Source organism: Neophocaena asiaeorientalis, unplaced genomic scaffold (genome assembly GCF_003031525.2).
Source record: "Neophocaena asiaeorientalis asiaeorientalis breed wild unplaced genomic scaffold, Neophocaena_asiaeorientalis_V1.1 scaffold160, whole genome shotgun sequence".
NCBI lineage: Eukaryota > Metazoa > Chordata > Mammalia > Artiodactyla > Phocoenidae > Neophocaena > Neophocaena asiaeorientalis.
In genome coordinates, this window is record NW_020175675.1 from 761,339 (window position 1) to 781,216 (window position 19,878).

The window sequence follows — 19,878 nt, forward strand, 5'->3', positions numbered from 1 at the left end:
AATGTGAAGGGCTGAGTTAATTTCCATTAAGACCCAGTGAATAGACTGGAGGGAGTGACCTGGAGATAATATATACACATAACATAAAATTAAAGTAATAATATGAACCTGATTACTTAACATTACATTTAAGAAAAAAATGAAGGCACAAAACGTTGCATAAAGTGTGATTGCAAAATTGTGAAAGATTAAGGGAAAACTTTCCCTTCCTTTTTTGTATACTTTTCTTTATTTTCTAAAATTTCTCTGGTGAGCATGTATGTATGACTTTTATGATGAACTCAAATTTAGTTTTAAGGTGTGGAGGTTAGTGTAAAGCAGCAGTTTTAATCCAGGGGACACTGGGCAAAGTCTGAAGATGGTTTGAGCCGTTGCAACGTTGGGGAAGAGGGTATCTAGTAGGTAGAGCTCAGAGGGGCTTCTAAACATGCTGAAATGCACAGAACAGTCCCCACAGCAAAGCATGACCTGGCCCCAAATGTCAATGATGTTGAGGCCGAGAAACCCTGGCGTAGAGCCTATTTTTTGTTTCCCATATAGGACCGCAGTGCCGGGACTCCCACTTCTCAGGCCACCAGCAGTGCCAGGGGTGTGTGTGTGTGTGTGTGTGTGTGTGTGTGTGTGTGTGTGTGTGTGTGTGTGTGTGTGTGTGTGTTTTCCCAGGAGGAGCCCATGGGTGTGCTCTTTACACGAGAGAAAGATGTCCAAGGAAGGTAGGCTTGGTGTGAAAATCGCTGAAGTGGCTGCCCCCACTCTCCCAGTGCACATTCAGGGAGCACCCGGTGTGCAGGCTGCAGGGATGGCCTGACCCCACCTTCACCGTCACCTGCCTGTCCTGCAGGTCTCAACAGGTCAAGGAGGAACAGGGGTGAGGACAGGCTGGGCCTCTGATGGTCACAGGCAGCAGGGAGCATTTGCTGGTACTTCAGATAATCCTCGAAGGGTCTGAAAACCAGAACCCCAGGATCTGCCGCCAGCTGCCCTCCCCAGGAAGAGGGGTTCTGGGTTCTGGATAGAGTGGAGGTAGACAAGGGGTCCAGCTGGTCCTGCTAAACTCAGGGCCTGAGGAGGTGAGGATTGTTTTGTTAAAATAGAAGAGAGCATAACAAGGAGTAACCAGGGCCTCACAAGAGGGTGGAAAAAACTGCATGATGCAGCTGGGAGCCAGTCGCCCCAGCCCTGCAAGGGGAGACTTCTGGCACAGGTGCTCCCATCCCAGGTGACAGGCAGAGTTACAAGTTCCACCAAAGGGGGCGCTGCAGAGACCCTGGGTCCTGAGGCGGATGCCGCACAGCCAGGATACCAGCCAGGCCAGGTACCAGCAGGCAGGAGGAAGAGAAGGAGTTCATTCTTTTAAAAGAACACCAGCCACAAGCCATGTCCCCCAGAGGAGGCAGAATCAGACTCACCATTCAACAATATGTCTCTCTCTCTGATATTTGAGGTATTAAAGTACATTAAACTAAATTACAGATTAGCTAATTGAATTTACTTTCCAGTGCTTAAAGGCTTTACTTCAAAAGGAGTTACAAGTTACTAATCTGGAAATTATCCAACAAGTCTTCATTTTTCCAGGTTATAAGTAGAAAATTAAAATATGGAGAGAAAGGACACTATCCCACAATATTATATTCCAACAAAGGAAGCCAGGTCTTCTAAAACAAGTGCCTTCCATTTTGCTCAGCAGATATAGCTGCACTAATTTTCATAGAAAAGGCCCAGGGGGCCAAAAGGAAGGAGGAATTTAATATCATTTTTTCCACTCAGAGTTTGTCATATTAATCACATCTTCTGAGCTGCCACTATTAGCAATTTGCTTTTTCTGATGCTTCATTTTTAGTCATTTCCCTAGATTCATGAAACTTTAAGATTTAAAAAAACTTTGATTGAGCACCTACTATGTGCTGGCCCAGGGCCTAGGTCTCTTCTAGGGATAGCCTGTTGCCTTTGTGGGCCATAAGAATACCTCCCTGAGAGCTCATCAAGGAAATTCAAACCCAACTTTCAAGATAACTTGGCTCAGTCCCCACTGCATTCAGACATTTTAGACTTTATTCTTTTTAAATAATAAACAATAAATACTGAAAGCTTTTAATGATGAGAAATGTTTATGATTCTAAAGGAGGAAAGATGAACATAAACTTTTATATACAGTCTGAACACTATTATATGAACAATGTATATGAAAAATACCCCATCTTAACTCATCAAAGTTGACATCATCAATATGGAGACAAAGTGACACCATGTACCTTCTAATGTCATGCACTGAGAAGGACACAACAATTTCTATTGTTTACTGCCAGAAATACATAACTTGAAATGAATCATGGGAAAGCAACAGGAAAATTAAAAGTGACGGAAATTCTACAAAATAACTGACATGTACTCTTAATAAATGTCAATGTCAAGAAAGACAAAGAAAGGCTGGGGAACTGTTCCAGATTAAAGGACTCCAAAGAGACACAACAACTAAATGCCATGTGCGAGCCTGGATGGAATCCTAGACTGGACAAAAACAGCTATGGAGGACATTACCAGGAGAACTGATGAAATGTGGAGATGGGCTGTAGATTCGATAATAGTGTTCTATCAGTGTTACAGTTCCAGATTTGATCATTGTGCTCTGGATATGTAAGAAAATGCCATTGTCCTTAGGAAAGACACTGTTACATAGCTAAGGTCTAAGAAGCACAATATCTCCAACTTATTCTGAAATGGTTCAGAAAAGAAAAATAGAGATTTGCAGGAATCCTTTGTCCTATTCTTACACCTTTTCTGTTAGTTTAAAATCACATAAAATGTTTTAAAATGCATAGAAAACATGAAGGAAATGCTACATTTAGTCAAATTGAAGATGCAACTGACTACAATATGGATCATATTTTATGTCCCAGAAATAAAGAAAAAATGCATATTGTATGTCCCACAGCTAAAGAAAAAACTATGACACAATACTTCATCACTTAAAACTTTTCTTTTATACTTTGAGAGAACTTTTTTAGACTTGTTAATGCATAGATTTATATTTTTCTATCTATCTGTCTGTATCTATCTCTCTCTCTCTCTATATATATATATCACTCTTCTGTATATGTAAAAAGAAATAGGTAAGTGAAATAAATAGACTAAAATATTCCTCCAATCTCTTTGCATTGTGGTTTCAACACTTCTGAATCACATTCTGATTCAGTTGTTGGCCTCTATGCATTTCTATGTAAAATCATCCTCTGAGCCATCAAGAATGTAGGTGAGACAGCAGTTTTTAAAAGAACACTCCATGACTATTTCGGTATTTTCTTCGAAGCCACTGAAGGCTATTATGCAAGAGTTAACCCTTGGCCTTTCCAAAAGGGCTTGGGGGAAGGATTTTGACCAACTCTGAAGACTCATGTTCCCTTAAATGATTGGTGGACTGACCATTGAGGATCAAAGTTGTCTACCTGAGCTGACATGAACAGCAATCAGATTGTCAGGTGCTCAGCAATAACAGCAAACATACAACTGTAGTCCACTGGGCAGGAATAGGTTAAGATACAACTGGATATATATGCATCCAGATTTCAGAGATGTTAAAATGTGAAAAGAGTGCATCTGAAAGTTGGAATGTGGTGCTGGGTTTGTGGGTAGGAGGTTACACTCCTTCTATACAGTCCAATTTTGTACCAATATGCACACATTAATTTCTTGGTGTCATTTTTATACCCAGAAAAAAAAAGAATACATCTTGATCCACAGAATAGAGTTATTTCATGAAAATTTTATGCCTGATTGTTGTCTGTGCATTCCCTATGTTTCCCAAGGCACAAAATTCTCCACCTTCCAGTTCAGGTCTAAGAAGCTTCTCTGATGTAAAATGCATTAACTGACCCAATAATTATTAATCAAAGTCTGTGAAGTGTAAGGAAAATTCCGTCTCTGATGATGCTATCAAAGGTCTTAAAAGTTCAGAGGGTTCTTTTCCCTAGGGAATAGAAGGAAGCACAATGAATTGATTCTAAGAGGCACATTTTTTTCATATCTTAACATTTCTGAAACCTCTGTGGGCCAGGCAGCCATCATTATGTAGTTACCATTTCCTGCATATACACATCACAATTTGCAGAATGAGTATCATTACTTTGAAAAACAATTTCAGAGACAATAGTGGAAAGACAGGTTTCTTGAGATATTTTATATAAGGTGAAATTCACTCTTTTAGATGTTCAGTTCTATGAGTTTCGAAAGGTATGTACAGTCATGTAACCACCACAAAATCAAAAGATAGAATATTTCCATTATCCCTGAAAGGTTTCCCCGTGCCGTTTCTGTGGTCAATCCTCTCCCCCCGACCTCCAGACCTTGGCCACTGGTGATCTGATCTCCGCCTCTAGCTTTACCTTTTCCAGAATGTCATATAAATGGAATCATATAGCATGCAGCCTTTTGTGTCTGGCTTCTTTCACTCAGCACAGTGCTTTTGAGATTTATCTATATTCTTGCATGTATAAAGATTTTGCTGAACAGACCATTAGTAAGATAGAATCACTAATCAAAAACTTCCTAACACAGAAAACCCCAGGACCAGATGGCTTCACTAGTGAATTCTACTAAAGTATAGGCCAATATCCCTGATGAACATAGATGCAAAAATCCTCAATAAAATATTAGCAAACTAAATTCAACAACCATTAAAGCATACCCCATGATCCAGTGGGATTTATTCCAGAGATGTAAGGATGGTTCAACATCTGCAAATCAATAAATGTGATACACCACATTAACAAAAGGAATGGTAAAAATTATAATGATCATATCAGTAGATGCAGAAAAAGCATTTGACAAAATTCAATATCCAATCATGATTACAACTCTCAAGAAACTGTGTATAGAGGGAACGTACCTCAACATAATAAAGGACATATGTAACAAACCCACAGCCAACATCATACTCAATGGTGAAAGTCTGAAAGCTGCTCCAAGATCAGGAAAAAGACAAGGATGCTCATTCTTACCACTTGTATACCACATAGTACTGGAAGTTCTAACCGGAGCAATTAGGCAAGAAAAATATATGAAAGGCATCCAAACTGGAAAGGAAGAAGTAAAACCGTCTCTATTTGCAAATGACATATTATGTATAGAAAACCCTAAAGACTCCACCAAAAAAAAATGTTAGAACTAATAAACAAATTCAGTAAAGTTGTAGGAAACAAAATCAATACACAAAAATCATTTGTGTTTCTATACACTAACAATGAACTACCAGAAAGAAATTAAGAAAACAATCCCATTTAAAGTTGCATCAAAAGAATAAAACACTTATGAATAAATTTAACCAAGAAGGTGAAAGATCTGTACACTGAAAACTGTAAGACACTGATGAAAGAAATTGAAGAAGGTACAAATAAATGGAAAGATATTCCATGCTCATGGATTGACAGAATTAATACTGTTAAAATATCCGTACCATATACAGCAATATAAGATTCAGTGCACTCCCTATCAAATTTCCAATAGCATTTCTCACAGAAATGGGCATGACATAGCCAAAAAATAAAAATAAATAAATATATTTTTTTAAAAAACAAAACAAACCTTTCACAGAGAAAACTCTAGGGGCACATGGTTCCATTGGTGAATTCTACCAAACATTTAAAGAAGAAATAACACCAATTTTTCACAGTCTCTTCCAGAAAATAAGAGGGAACAATACCCAGTTCATTTTTTGAGGCCAACATTGCCCTGATACCAAAATCAGACAAAGGCATTATAAAACAAAAACAAAATAACTTGTGAACTTACATACAAAGCCCTGACAACATAGTAGCAAATTGAGTCTAGCAATATATCAAAAAGATTATAGTACATCGTATACTGGAGGGGTTATCCATGGCTTGAGAGGTTGGTTCAACATTTAAAAAAATCAATCAATGTAATTACTCATATCAGCAGACTAAGAAAGAAAAACTATATGAAAATCTCAATAGATGCAGAAAAGCCTTTGATAAAATTCAACACACATTCATGATAAAAACTCTCAGCACACTACCAATAGAAGGAAACTTCCTTAATCTGGTAACAAGACAACCACAAGAACCCTATAGCCCATATTACAGTTAATGGTGAAAAACTAAATACTTTCCCTCTAATATCAGGAACAAGGCAGGAATGTCTACTTTCACAACTCATTTAACATTGTACTAGAGATCTTAGTCTGTGCAGTAAGACAAGAAAAAAAGAAAAGTAAAAGCCATACAAATTAGATAGGAAGAAATAAAACTGCCTTTATTTGTAGATGACATAATCATCTATATAGAAACTCCTGAAGACTCTACATAAAAGCTACTAGAACTAATAAGTGAGTTTAGCAAACTGTGGGAAGGTTTTTTTGTTGTTTGGTTTTGTTTTTTAATTAATTTATTTATTTTTATTTTTTGGCCACGTCACATGGCATGTGGGATTTTAGTTCCTCGACCAGGGATCAAACCCATGCCACTTGCACTGGAAGCGCAGAGTCTTAACCACTGGCCTACCAGGGAAGTTCCCTGTTTGTTGTTTTTACCATGAATTTAATTTCTTTAATAGATACAGACCTATTATGTTTATCTATTTTTTCTTTAAGCCACTTTGGTAGTTGTAACTTTAAGGGAATTTGTCTATTTTATCTAAGTTATTCAATTTGTTGATATAAAATTGTTGATAATATTCCCTTCTTATTCTAGCAGTGTCTGTAGTATCTGTAGTAATGTGTCCTTGCTGTTACCTGTAATCTGAATTTTCTCTCTCTTTCCTTGACCAGTCTAAGTAGTAGTTACTTGTAATCTGAATTTTCTCTCTCTTTCCTTGACCGGTCTAAGTAGTAGTTTATCAATTTTAGTGCTTTGTAAAAAAAACTTTTCAGGTTCAAATATCTTTTCTATTCTTTTTCTGATTCCAATTTTATTGATTTCTAATGCTCTTGAAATAGCCTAAAGGACAATAAAGCCTAGAAAAAAAACATAGATAGCAAGATTCTAAGTCAAAAAAAAAGAAGATTCACTATATTCAGACTCTGAAATAGAAGAAATTTTTAGGAATATCTTTTTCATATTACTTATATTTTCCTTCTAACAAATGTAGAAGTATTATAATGATATAAATCTGTGTCTGCAAAATTCCAAAATAGCTTTTTCAATTTATGTAAATTGAATCTAAGTGACGTGAAAGCATTGTGTCATATTTTAATAGGCAGTGCTTTCTTTTTTATTTTTTAGTGGTTATAAAAAATGAAGTGTTTTGTATAGGAGATGGTATTTTAGAGTAGATGAAATATAACCTGTGTCTTTAAAAGTCTAATACAATGTGCAAGAACGTAAAAGCCTGTAGAGCAATTCAGACAAAGTGGTCTTATAGCTCAAGGCAAAAGCAAATACTTCTTGTGGCTGTATCTTTGCCCTTGAGGTGTGACAGTGGACCTGGAGAATGGGGCAGTGTGTAGGTCGGTGTGGTTGTGCAAAGGAAGCATAATGGGGAGTTATAAGAAATATATTTGGAAAGTTATGCTGGGGCAGGTCAAATAGAACATTGAATAACATTAAAATGTTTTTCATTGTATTCTGCAGGTAGTGGATAAAACAATGAAACTTAACAGGAAGTAAGATGTTTCAGGCACATTCAGGATTAGCAAGTAGAAAGAGAATTGAAGGAGAGAGAGAGACTAGAAGAAAGGAGAGAAATTATTCAGGAGGCTTCCAAGGGAGAATCAACAGCATTGGTAATTGAACAGGGAGGAGAGATGATATAAGACTGACTCCCTGGTTTCTACTTCGGGAGAATGCGTGGGTTGTAGTTATGACAAGCATTCAAGGAGATGTGAGCTGGACCTAACTATGGTAATAGAGGTGAGAATGGAGGGATGTAAACAGAACAGAGAGGCAGAGATAGGTTGCTTAGGACTTGGCGACTGACCAAGCATCTCCAAGAAGACACAGGTCCAGTCAGCTGCTAAAAATACAGGGATGGACTTAAGAGAAGATCCAGAGGTACAGATACAGATTTGTGGCTTATATACCTAGAAGTGGTATTTAAAGCAATGAGATTACCAACGAGAGGATATAATAAAAATGAAAATATCAGTATTAGTTAACATGCCTTGAGCCCTTCCATGTACTAGACAGCATGTTAAGTGCTTTTCAGATATTAACACAATTTCTTCTCAACTCAATGAAGAAGGTACCATTATGATTCCCATTTTAAAGATGGGGAAAGTGAGACACAGAGAACTTAAGTTATTTGCACAAGATCACACAGCTGGAATGTTGTTCAGCCTAGTAGAAGCCCGGATAATCTGACTCCAAAACCTGCAACACTAGCTACCCTCAGCAAGGGCAAAGGGTTCCTTATGGAATGATATATTTGGGGTAAGTGAACTCAGAGAAAGAGTCAGAAAAGGAGCAATCAGAGGGGTACATTCTGACACAAATGTGCTTCTGGCATGAGGATTATAAATATACACCATACCAGATGGTCCTTAAGGAGAGTATGGAATGAATGCCACATATTCATCTTATGGATTCTATTTAAACCATTCTAAGCCACCAAGCCATGTATGCTCTCCATTTTTAAAATTTTTGGATGAGTGGGATCACTTGAAAAAATAATAAATGGACCTATTTTCAAACTGTGGCTTCATAGATGGTAGTTGCAAATGGTTCAGAAGTTAAAAATAGAACTCTGGAACATTGCTTCTCAAAGTGTGGTACCTGATCTGGCAGCATCAGCACCCCCTGAAAACTTGACAGAAATGGAAATTCTCAGCTCCCACCCTAGTCCTACTGATGAAAAACTCTGGGGGTGGGGCCCAGCCATCTGTTGTAACAAGGTCTCCAGGTGATTTTGATTTATGTCCAAGTTTGAGAACCACTGCTCTAGAAAATGAGATGATATGTGTATGTGTGTTAAATCTCTGGGGACCCTGTCCCAGGTCGGAACATATCTGTGTGGCCCCTCTATGTCCAGCCTGCTGGATTCTTCAAGAAATCCATAGTACAGTGGAGCCCAGGTTAGGTGAGAATTCCTTTCCATGTGGTGTAATATGGTAGAGAAGAGACAAAGATCTTCTGTTCTTATTGCCATCATCCAGAGATATTAGCAGGCCACCTTGGGGATCACCCAAGGCCTCGCCCCAACCCAGTGCAACAGAATCTCCATGGCAGGGCATCATGGTAATTGACAAGTTTCCTGTTTCCTCTGCCTTCACGTAAAGAGCGACATGTCTTTACCAACCAAAGGTTTCACCAGGAGACAAAGCCAGCTGCTAAAGAAGTAAAAAAATAACCAACCAAACAAACAAACAAATCTTGAGGTATTGCACATGAGGCTCTGCAAAGTCCTCGACCTGCTCAGCTTAAACTCTTAGACACTGTATCTAACCCCTTTCTCTGTATTTCAATGACAACATTTCAATGAACTTATCCTAGCCACTTGCCCTTCCTAGCCACACATCCTGTGAGATCCTGGCTCATCTGTACAGTCAACTGGAGGTCCAAGCCCATGCCAAGCCCTGAGCTGCCGGTCCATGCATACCCAGTTGACCTTGACACACCCAGCCAGCAGACTGTCAGTAGAAAGATATCTCCACCCAGGTTCATAGGAACAGGTCCCATGGTTGGAAGTTTTCATGCCCCTGGGCACTATGCCCTCAGTGGGAGAGAGAGCTACATAACTTGCCCCTGATCTCCATAACCAGCTTGCCAGGAAATTATGATGATGGGGTCATCCTGATAAAGTGTTAACCAGTGTTTGAAATGAAAGGAGAAACAAGGAAGTAGAATAATGTCTGTATTTTCTAGTTTGGGAAAAAGATAAGAATCAGACTGGTTTATTCCAATGGTCAAGGCGAGAAAAGGAATACGACTCGCCCAGAACCTCTGGGAGAGAAAGGTGGCACCTTGTCCTTTCCACCCAGCCCCCTCCACCTTACCCAGCCCACCCCGTCTCACCCCACTCCTATGCAACCTTTCCCATTTCACAGCCCCTCACCCAGCCCACCCTTCCTCATCTCATCTATCCTCTCACCCCCCAGTCACCCGCTTCCCACTTCCCCTCTCCCCGTTCTAACCCACCCTACTCACTTTGAGCTAGTTAAGGTGGCAAGGCCCTCATCCTTTCTACAAACTTTTCATATGAAAAGTTTTTAAGGACACATTTATTATATTTCTTTCCATTATTTAGTGAAATTCAATGAAGTGCTGCTGAAGCACAGGACAAACATTACCAGGATGAATAAAGCAAGTAGAATAGGAGTAGCACAGCCTTTGCAGAGCCCACTCTGCCCCCCAACTGACCATTTTCCTTATGTATATTTGCCCCATTCATCCCAACTGGACTGCAAGTGCCTCATTTTCTTTGTGCCCTGCTCAAGACCATCATATCACTGTGGTCAGGAAAGGAGTTTTATAATTAACATCGAATTTCCTTCTTCCAAGTGTGCCCCCCGGCCCAGTGTGTCTGGTGTTTGCCAGCACTTGTGGCTTCCTGAAGGATGCAACCCTCTTGATCAAGCAGCAACAGGAGACTCTTGATTCTAGATTCCGACTTGCTCTGGTTCCAATCTCGAGTTTGCCACTTCCTGGCTCTGTGATCTTAGACAGTTTTTCTAAACTTTCTGATCCTCAGCTTACTCATCTCCAAAATGCACACAACCCGCCTCCCAGAGATCCTGAGAGAAGACCCCATACGCTCTCACCACTATCCGAAATTATTATGCCAAACGACATGAAATGGCTGACATTTGATGACTTTCAACTACAAAAGTGATAAGTTCATGGGGTTCAGCTTAACACCCTTCTTTTGTATATGTCTGTGTGCTTATTTTCTCTCTCTGCTGTAGAAGGTTTGCTTTTATTTAGTGCTCTGTTCCTAATATCTAAACAGTGACTAGACATGGTACGTGATCAATAAAAATTTGTTGAATGAATGAATAACATGCTTAGAGCAATACAGTAAGTATTCAATACTAGTGCTATTATTATTAGCAGCAGCAGCAATTGGCAAAGCAGGAAGATAGAATGAAATACTAGACAATATTGGCTCAAGTGAAAATTAATGTCACATTACCAAATATTTTATCCTTTTCAGTAACTTCAGTTTGTTGCATCAAACCAAAGTTTCTTTTCAGCTAGAAAACCTACCCTGAATTGAATTGATTGATATTGATAATTAGAGTAATATCAATCTGTATATTATCATATACAGAAATTTGGAAAGAGTGAACGGCAAAATTAAATCCATGGTAAAAACCGTATCCAGATTTGCTGAATACCTACTATGTGCCAGGTGCAGCCCCATGTAGGTCTCATTTCTAAGACTCTCAACAAGCCTGCTTATGTGGGTTCCATCCCTGTTCCATGGGCGAGAAACCAATGCTGAGAGGTAATGAGAAGCTGGAATGCACCTCTCTGGTGAGAGGTAATTCTGGGCCAGTATGCAAGGATCCCTTTACTCACCTGCTAGGTGAGGAACCCCAACCATGTAAATACAGCTCTGCTATGTGGGTCAGCAGACTGCTGTCCAAAGATCAGGCTGGGACAGCTGCTCAGAGAGGAGGTCCCAAGAGAAAAATCCAATTCAGAGAGACAGGCCCAGGAGCTGAGTGATTGGAGCCGCAAGCCTTCAGCCAGAGCTGTCATCTCGCAGCCCCCAGCCTACTCTAGGTTCCAGGGACGTCTGCATAAGCATGGCCACACTGCCTCCAGGGCCAGGGTCTGGCCTCTGCTGCTCTGATGGAGGCTTTGCCAGCACCCTCAGCCCACTCCCGCCCTCTGCTCCCTACCACACCCTCCCTAGTATGCTCCCCACACCAAGTCTCAGGGTCTGCTCAGAGGACAGATTAAGGCACATGCATGTACGTGTGGGTCTAGTCAAGGGAATGGCCTTGAGACCTTTCCTGTACATAGCCTGTGCCAGGTGTTTCCAGAAGTAATGTCTCATTTAATCCTCACAAAGCGGGTGAATGCCTCAACATGTATTAGCATGAAGAGACAGAACATGAAATTGAGGCCTATCGGAAAGCAGACACCCGTGTCCCTTTGCCCCAGGGCCCAGATGTCCTAAGGTAGCCGGGCTCAGGGCAGGACCTCAGATGGGTGCAGACGGTTCCCTGTGTTCCTTCGCGGCATCCGACTCAGGCCCCACCCTTTGGCAGGCATTAGAATTACTGCACAGAGGCAGACAGGCAGAACCCCTTGTGGGGCCCAAGTGCAAGCAACTGCCTCAGTTTTATGCTTCCTTCTGGTCTGCCATGTGTTCGGGGGAGAAATTCACCAGGGGTTAAATGCTCCCTTCCCCAGGAAGTCCTTCCAGACTTGTCCAGGCCCCAGGGACCTTCTTCCATGTTTCTGAGGTACTTTTCCCATGCTTCCTGCTGCCTGTCCCACTGCCTTGTGACTCTGGGCCTCTTTCCCCGGTCGTGGTTTCTTGGGCACCTGTGATCCATGCACCCTTGTCTAGCACATTCTCACATGCAAATGATGACGAAGGAGGCACAGGGGCACAAAACTATTCTGGTTGGTGTTAAGCCCTGAGTAACGATGTAGAAGTAAAGCGGAAGGACTCAGCCTGCTTCATCCAAAGCCCGGATGCGTTTGCACGCAGGCAAGCTGGTGTTTTCAAAAAAAATTCTAAACTGAGAAAACACTAACTCCCCCCCTTGCCAGGCCTCGTCCCCCTGGGGGTGGAAGGCTTCGAGAGACTCAGTCTGAAAAACGTGTTCAGAAAAAGTAAATTTAGAACGAGCCAGTAAGGCTAAAATCACAAGTTAACCAACCTGCACTAGTCGAGTACAGAGGGACGGGTGTGCAGGCTGTTCACACCTGCCGCTCTCCTTTCTAATCCTGAGAGTCAGCCAGCCTCAGGGAAGACTTTTACAGATTTGCTCTTTTTCCTGGCATGTTAAACTTAAATCAACATTACAGGTGTTTATTTTGTAGTGAAAAAGGAATTCTCCAACATTATGACCGAGGAGTCTAATTGGAGAGATCAAATCCGTGGAGCACCAAGGCACCTAAGCAAAGGTCAGCCTTGTTTTCCATGTCACCTGCCAGGTGTCAAGCACACATCTTAACATCACTGATATGATGGGTTTACAAAAAAGGGACCTTCCAAATTCTTCCTCTCAGCCTGCAAAGTGAGAAAGCTACAGAGCCAAAGTCCTGCCGGTTTGGTGCAGCATGTAGAGTCCATGTCACAGTCCAAGAGGGAACGATCACCCCAAACCTGAAAAGAAGATGTTCAGAGCCCCCCCCCCCCCCCCCCCCCCCAAAGGTGTTTCCATCTTTCTACTGTTCAGGGTAGTGCAACCAGACCCCGTGTCATTCCCTGGATTGTGTGCAGTTCTCCCAGAGGCAGAGGTGTCCAACGCCTTACCTGCCCTTCGTCCTCTGCATCCATCTTCTGCCCCCACAGCTCCTCACAGGTGAATGCTGCCCTGAGGTGGGAAAGCCTCCACAAACAACACAAATATCTTGTTAGTAAATATGGCCTTTTCCCAAACCACACCCTGTGCGCTGCTCTGATCCCCATGAACTGGTGATGAAATGGCCACACGACACAAATGTTTGAAGCGAGATGGTGAAGGGCTGCAGTGGATACGGTGTGGGGGGAGGGGGCCAGGCCACCTGGCCCGCAGCCTGGTTGGCCCCTCTCTTGCAGGAAGTCCAACGAGGGCGCACGGTGCCGGGGTGCCTTCAAGTACACGAGGGGAAATGCACTGCAGCTGGGCTGGATGCACATGGATGAGGATGCGCGGGGACTGGATGGAGCTGAAGGACTGCATGGTGAAAGGTTTTACCTTGGCCTTTTTCTCTTCTTTTTGAGAGCACTGAGCCAGAAGTGACTGGAGGAGTGAGTGTTACCAAGCCTGCCAGGTCGACTCGGGGAAGGGAGGGTGGACAGAGTGGAGACGCTGCACCGAGGCCGTCTGACTTGCCTTCCTTCAGGCTGAGGATGGACCCCTCCACGCACCCGACTGGCGAGAAATGCCCCTGCAAGCCAGGCCGCCATTCTCACTGTAGCAGGAGCATCCGTGATTCTGAACACCTCGTCTCTGGGCTCCCTTCTCCCCTCCACCTCCAGACAGTGTCGGCTATTTTGTTCAAACTCACGGCCCTGCAGCTATCACAGTGCCCAGCACTGTCAGACCAATTCCACGTGGTCACACATCTACCTTCTAACCAAAGTCCCCTCATGAAACATCAGACAGAGAAGATCCAGTGTCACAGAGTTCAGTCCCACTCACCAGCTCACGGCTGATTCTGTGTCCATTACACTCTGCCTCCTCGAGCTGTGGTAACATGAGAAGGTCGTGGCCAGGTGACTCTGAACTTCAATACATGTGCTAGCATCCACGATAAAAGTCTCCGGAGACCCCATCAATAGGTTGAATAAGAACAGAAGGAAATACTTTCCCCAAAGAAGAATGTTCTCCTTTTACAAATTTTGAGTTTGGTTTCAAACCAAAAGCAGTTTATGCATGCTCCTGGGGAATTTTTGAAAAGCCCCAATTCCAAAGCAGAACCCTCCAGTGTGTGGATGCAAAGCGGAATGCTAGGGAGTGGTCACATCCACGGGCAGTGCTGGCCAAGGTCTGGGCCAAACCAGTATCTTCAGGGCCCATTGAAAATATGACAACTTTAAAATGAGGGAAACGAAAACTGTTAACTAGATCCAACTGTTTACTCTTTACAATTTGGAAAAGCAGGTTTGTCATGGGCCCTGGACAACATTTTATTAATAGAAGCTCACCCAGGAAGTGTAGCAAAACCACGCACACTGAGCCCACATGTCTACGTGGGCCTGAGTGGAAAGCAAACTCAGCAGTTATCGGATGAGTCCAAGCGGTGCAGGAGAACAGCTGGGGTCATTTAGAACCAAAAAACACATCAGATGTTCACACTTACTGTTGGAGAAGGACCACCTTGCTGAGTGCTCTGGGTTTAACTGCGTATATATTTATAGCCTTCCATGCCCTAAAAACGGCTTAAGGTGATTTCCCATAATAGATAAAATTTAACACGATAAATCAAATAAAGATTAGCAGATGGGATGGGGGAAAGAAAGTAAGGCCGTGTTATTCCCATGACCACAGCACAAGGGAGCTTCTTGTCGCCCTGCAGGGCGGCCCAACAGGCTGCTCTCCAAGTGTCAGACCGAGAGCTCTATCTCCCCGGAGTGGGCTCCATCTGATGAGGCACATCTCACTCGGACGGGAAGTACAATAACTCAGTTCAACTCCTCCCCCAAGGCAAGGTGAGAGAAGTCGCAGGAGAGGACGTCTCAGGGAGACGCAGGTTGTGGTTCCCATAGGCAGAGTGGCCGGTCGCCGGAGCAGTGGCTGTCAGCATTGTATCACAGTCATCTCGTGTGGAGACCCAGTGGCTTAACTCAGATGAAAGCCGAGGTCTCTGACTGACCTCTGACTGGGGACCTGGGTCCTCCCTGCTTGGGACCCCCACCTTCCCCAGGGTGACACCAAGCTGAGACCCTCCCCCAAGGCCCTCAGGGGCTGCACAGCACGGTGTGAAATCTACACTGGAAGAACAGTCCCTTGTGGGTTTCAAGGACTGTGACGTGCTCCTGGTGGGGGGGCAGGGAGCACAGGGCAGTTGCCACAAGCTCTAGAGTGGCCCACCTTCAGCAGCGGGATTCCTGTATGGCCTTAACAGTGCCTTGTCATAAGGGAGTAGGGAGTCTTCCCGGACAGAGGACACATTGAGGGGAAGGAGCTCAAGAGATTTGCCCTCTGTGAGGCCATGCTGGGTGTGTGACCAGGGGCACATTGGGAAGCTAGTTCTTCTACAGGAGATATTTCTTCTTCTGGTGTGCATCTGTCCCCTGGGCAGACTTTCACAAATACCGAATCTCTCAACTCCTCCATGTACCCTACCAGCAGGCTGACCGGGGAAGCAGTGGCTGTCGAGGCCATGATCTATATGCCCTCAAATGCCCCCATGCTTGCCAACACTCACTTCTTTGGACACTGGGGTCTTGTGTCCCAGTACGTGTTGAATACAAGCTCAGGCAACAGGACGGAGCAAACACTTAAACAAGGCTGCCCTTTTGCCAGGGCCTGTCCTGTGGGCATCAGATCTAGAAATTGTTCTATTTCCCACAACAACCACTGGGGTAGAAATTAGCAGAGCTGGGCTCCACATACAGGCCATCTCCTCCACACGGTGGGCACTGATTACTGTGAACGAGTCACCAAGAGCCTCTGCCCAGAGTGCTAGGAGGGCAAGGCCATTAACAGTCACCAACAATGGCAGCTCCCGGATAGTTTGTAAAGTGACCTATTAGTAAGAGATCAGTAATCCAATGCTGTTGTGATTGCAAGCACCACAATCAATCTGACCCCGACTCAGGAACAGCATAAAACTAAACTGACCCCAACAAAAGGACATCTGGTTTGGCTGTCAGAACCTCTAAAAGACACACCCAAACCTTGAAATAGCGGAACAGATGAGTAGGGATTGGTTGTTTCCTTATAAAAGATATATATATATATATATATATGTATTTTTATGAAAGGCATATAACTGAATCACTTTGCTGTACAGCAGAAATTGACACAACATTGTAAACCAACTATACTTCAATTAAGATAAATAAATTGATTTTTTCTTAAAAGTCTAATAAACTCAAAGCAATTATGGTATAACCAGAATGCAACACCAAGTTTTCTGAGTCAAAGAATGGCACTCCACTTGGCCCATTACATTGCTGTACCTTTGCTGAAATCTAAATGGAATGGGATTGGATATCTGTTCCACGGCTTTCTTCTACCACTACTATAGGTGGTCTCAGATAGTGCTGAGACCTTCATCCAAGGGCACACTGGGCGTGCTCACTGGTCCCCACCCACCTCCACTCCTGAGGAGCCCGACTCGCTCTGTGCCCCTCACAGGCCCCTCAGTCATTTGCATGTGCATCTTTCTCCCCCCAAACCAGGAGGTCTTGCAAAGCAGGACAGCCCAAGTTGGCCAGCATGCTGCATGTGCACAGCCACAGTAAACACTTGATAGATACATCAGAAGAATTAAAATGACATAAAATCATCTCAGAGGTTCTAATAATCTATAAAGTGAATTCAGTAGAAATGGTCGACAATTCTCTTTAAAGAAAATGCACCATACACAACACTGTAAATCAAATATACTTCAATTTTTTGTAAGTTTAAAAAAAAAAAACTGCCACCATCCACGAGAAGGTGACCAGTGTCACAGGTTCCAGTGTCCCCAGGCCCGTGGCCAAGCACTCTGCCCACCCCGCACGGCACGTGCATTTTTCATGGCTGGGATGAATGAATGATTGATTAAACATTCAAACTTTTCTTTTAAATGCTCTCACTTCAAAATACCATTCTTTGCCTTGGCAATTTCCATAAACCATTTTGTACAAATATGTAGAGATGGATTATTCCCTTGGTATAGATTACTACTGTCAGTGTGCTCCCAATACGTGTCTTGAGTTGCTTTAGAGAGAAGGGGAACTTCAACCCTTTGAACACGAATTTCTTCAATGAGCAAGAAGAGGTTTCATTGTTGTGCTTAAAGCATAGAATTGAGGCAATGTACACTACTGAGTAGCTAATTACTACCAATAATTGCTTTCTAAAGCTCAATCTTTACTTTTTGGCTTGCTAATCCAAAGATATCCAATAGAGAGATTTGAATGAAATAAAAATGAGGCATTTTCTGATATCACTATTTAGATTAAACAATTCCACAACTGCCAGAGCAATATAAGCTCATTGCCCTCAGAAATGTAGCTATTTCACAGACCCAGTCCTAGCTTTCTGGTTCTCTTCTTCAAGATGACTTGAAATTGGCATTTTTCTAAAGGTACACGCTCTACTAGACTATGAATTTTTTTAAAAACAATGGTCAAAAACAGAACTGACCCTCAAGAAGTTTAAAATCTAGTTGATGTTGGAGAATATATAAACCTGTTCAAAACCACTGACACCTTAAAATAATTGGTCAGCTTTCTAAATTACTACTCCCATTAAGATTTCTACTTCCAATTCTATGCATTTTATTCCCTATGTATACTGTTGGAAATTCTCTCTGACATCTTGATTTTCTTTTTAAAAAGAAATAACACCGTTCAGTAGATTTTAAAATATCTGGTCTTAGAGTTTCATTTATTAAAGAAACAAACATAAACGCTCCAGCTTAATTATAAAAAGAGCTTAGAAGTGGAGAGTGTCCTTCGGGGGCTTGTATTAAGACACACATGTCACAAACATGGATGAACACTAAAGAGACTTGAAACAGTGGGTCCTGACTCCCTGTCGCCAGTCACCAGCACTCAAGGGGCAGACTTCCCCTCTGGAAATTTCTAGTTGTTAACCTCAGAAAGCATTCCTTTCCAAAGTAAAATCACAGGAGTCCATTTTCAAGAGGGCTTACCTGGTAATTTGTGTCCTTGTACTGAAGTCAAGTGACCTCATTGAGCGAAGAACTTCAATGCACCCCAAGTACTGCAAGGCGAGAAAATGTAAATCATGAGCACTGAGAACTGACAAGAAGAGACAATTCCTAACTACAAGGCCATTTTGGGAGGCGTACACATTTCTTAGCCACATTTTAACTTTTTATTTATGGTGGCACTTTGTTCCGTTTCTATAAAAGTAATAAAAGTAATAACTCACACCCATCAGCAAATATCTTGAGTGCTGACAGTTGACACTATGCTTAACTTTTCTGAAATCCATTAGTATTTTCGCTTTCTTTAGAAATACATTTTCAAAAACTTTTGTCAAGGTATAACTAGCATGCTGTAAAATGCAGAAATTTGTTTTTTTCAAGTTTTTTTTGATGTGGACCTTTTTTAAAGTCCTTATTGAATTTGTTTTATGCTTTGGATTTTTGGCCATGAGGCATGTGGCATCTTAGCTCCCCAACCAGGGACTGAACCCGCACCCCCCTGCATTGGAAGGCGAAGTCTTAACCACTGGACTGCCAGGGAAGTCCCCAGAAATCTTAAATGTTTAATTCAATGATTGTTTAAACATGTACCTGTCATGTAACCACCACCCAAACTCCAACATTCCAGCATCACATTTCTAGTGTTTTACAAAGCTTCTAGAAGTTTATAATTTTAAAGAAAGAATGAAAACACTATAATACCAACATTTTGGCCAACATTAAACTTCATTATTTAATAAATGTACTTTGGGTTATATGAATAAACTATAGATTACCCCCAAAGGTGCTTTATTTTGGTTTACCAGAAAGACCTCTTCTGCATAATTTAACATAAATTTTCAGAATTTCAAGTTACACATCTAAATTTGTAGCTAAATTTTTTATCAGTTTTACACGTGAAAATGTATGTGTATATGTGAATATATGGCAAAAACTAAAGCTATAGACACACCACTAGAGTGGAAGAGATAGAATATTTGTGTTCCAAAGCCTTTGGGGAGTTTGACGGTACAGATGTTTTATACCAATGTCTTTAAATTTAGACTTAGCAGGAAGAGATCTCATGGTGTAGTACAGAAAAGACTGCATTTGAATTATTCAGAAAGCCTGAATTTGAGCCTGGCTCTGTCATGTATTCTTATATAACTTTAAACAAAACTTCTCTGAAATGTGACTATTACTCTAACCACTGCACAGTCACAGAGTTTTTTAAATACTGTCACCTTCATCAGTTATGTGAGTACCATGAATGGTCACAGAGACATATGAATTAGACGACCACTAACATTGCAGAGTCATGTGATTAAAATGACAACATCTCAGAATCATGTGAATACGAAGACTAAACATCGCAGGGTTATATGACTACCTCCACCACCAAAGTCGAAGACTTATGCAACATCATCACAAAGTTACATGAATACCATGACCA

The 19,878-nt window shown here is 42.0% G+C and overlaps 1 protein-coding gene across 1 annotated transcript in view; it reads right to left on the reverse strand.

The window, feature by feature from the left end:
- The window catches only part of SHC3 (SHC adaptor protein 3), a 139,297-nt gene that overhangs the window by 78,837 nt on the left and 40,582 nt on the right, over window positions 1-19,878 (reverse strand). Inside the window, exon 2 of the mRNA XM_024731943.1 lies at window positions 18,429-18,499. Within this exon, the coding sequence (XP_024587711.1) occupies window positions 18,429-18,499 (71 nt within the window). The remainder of the gene's footprint in view (window positions 1-18,428; window positions 18,500-19,878) is intronic.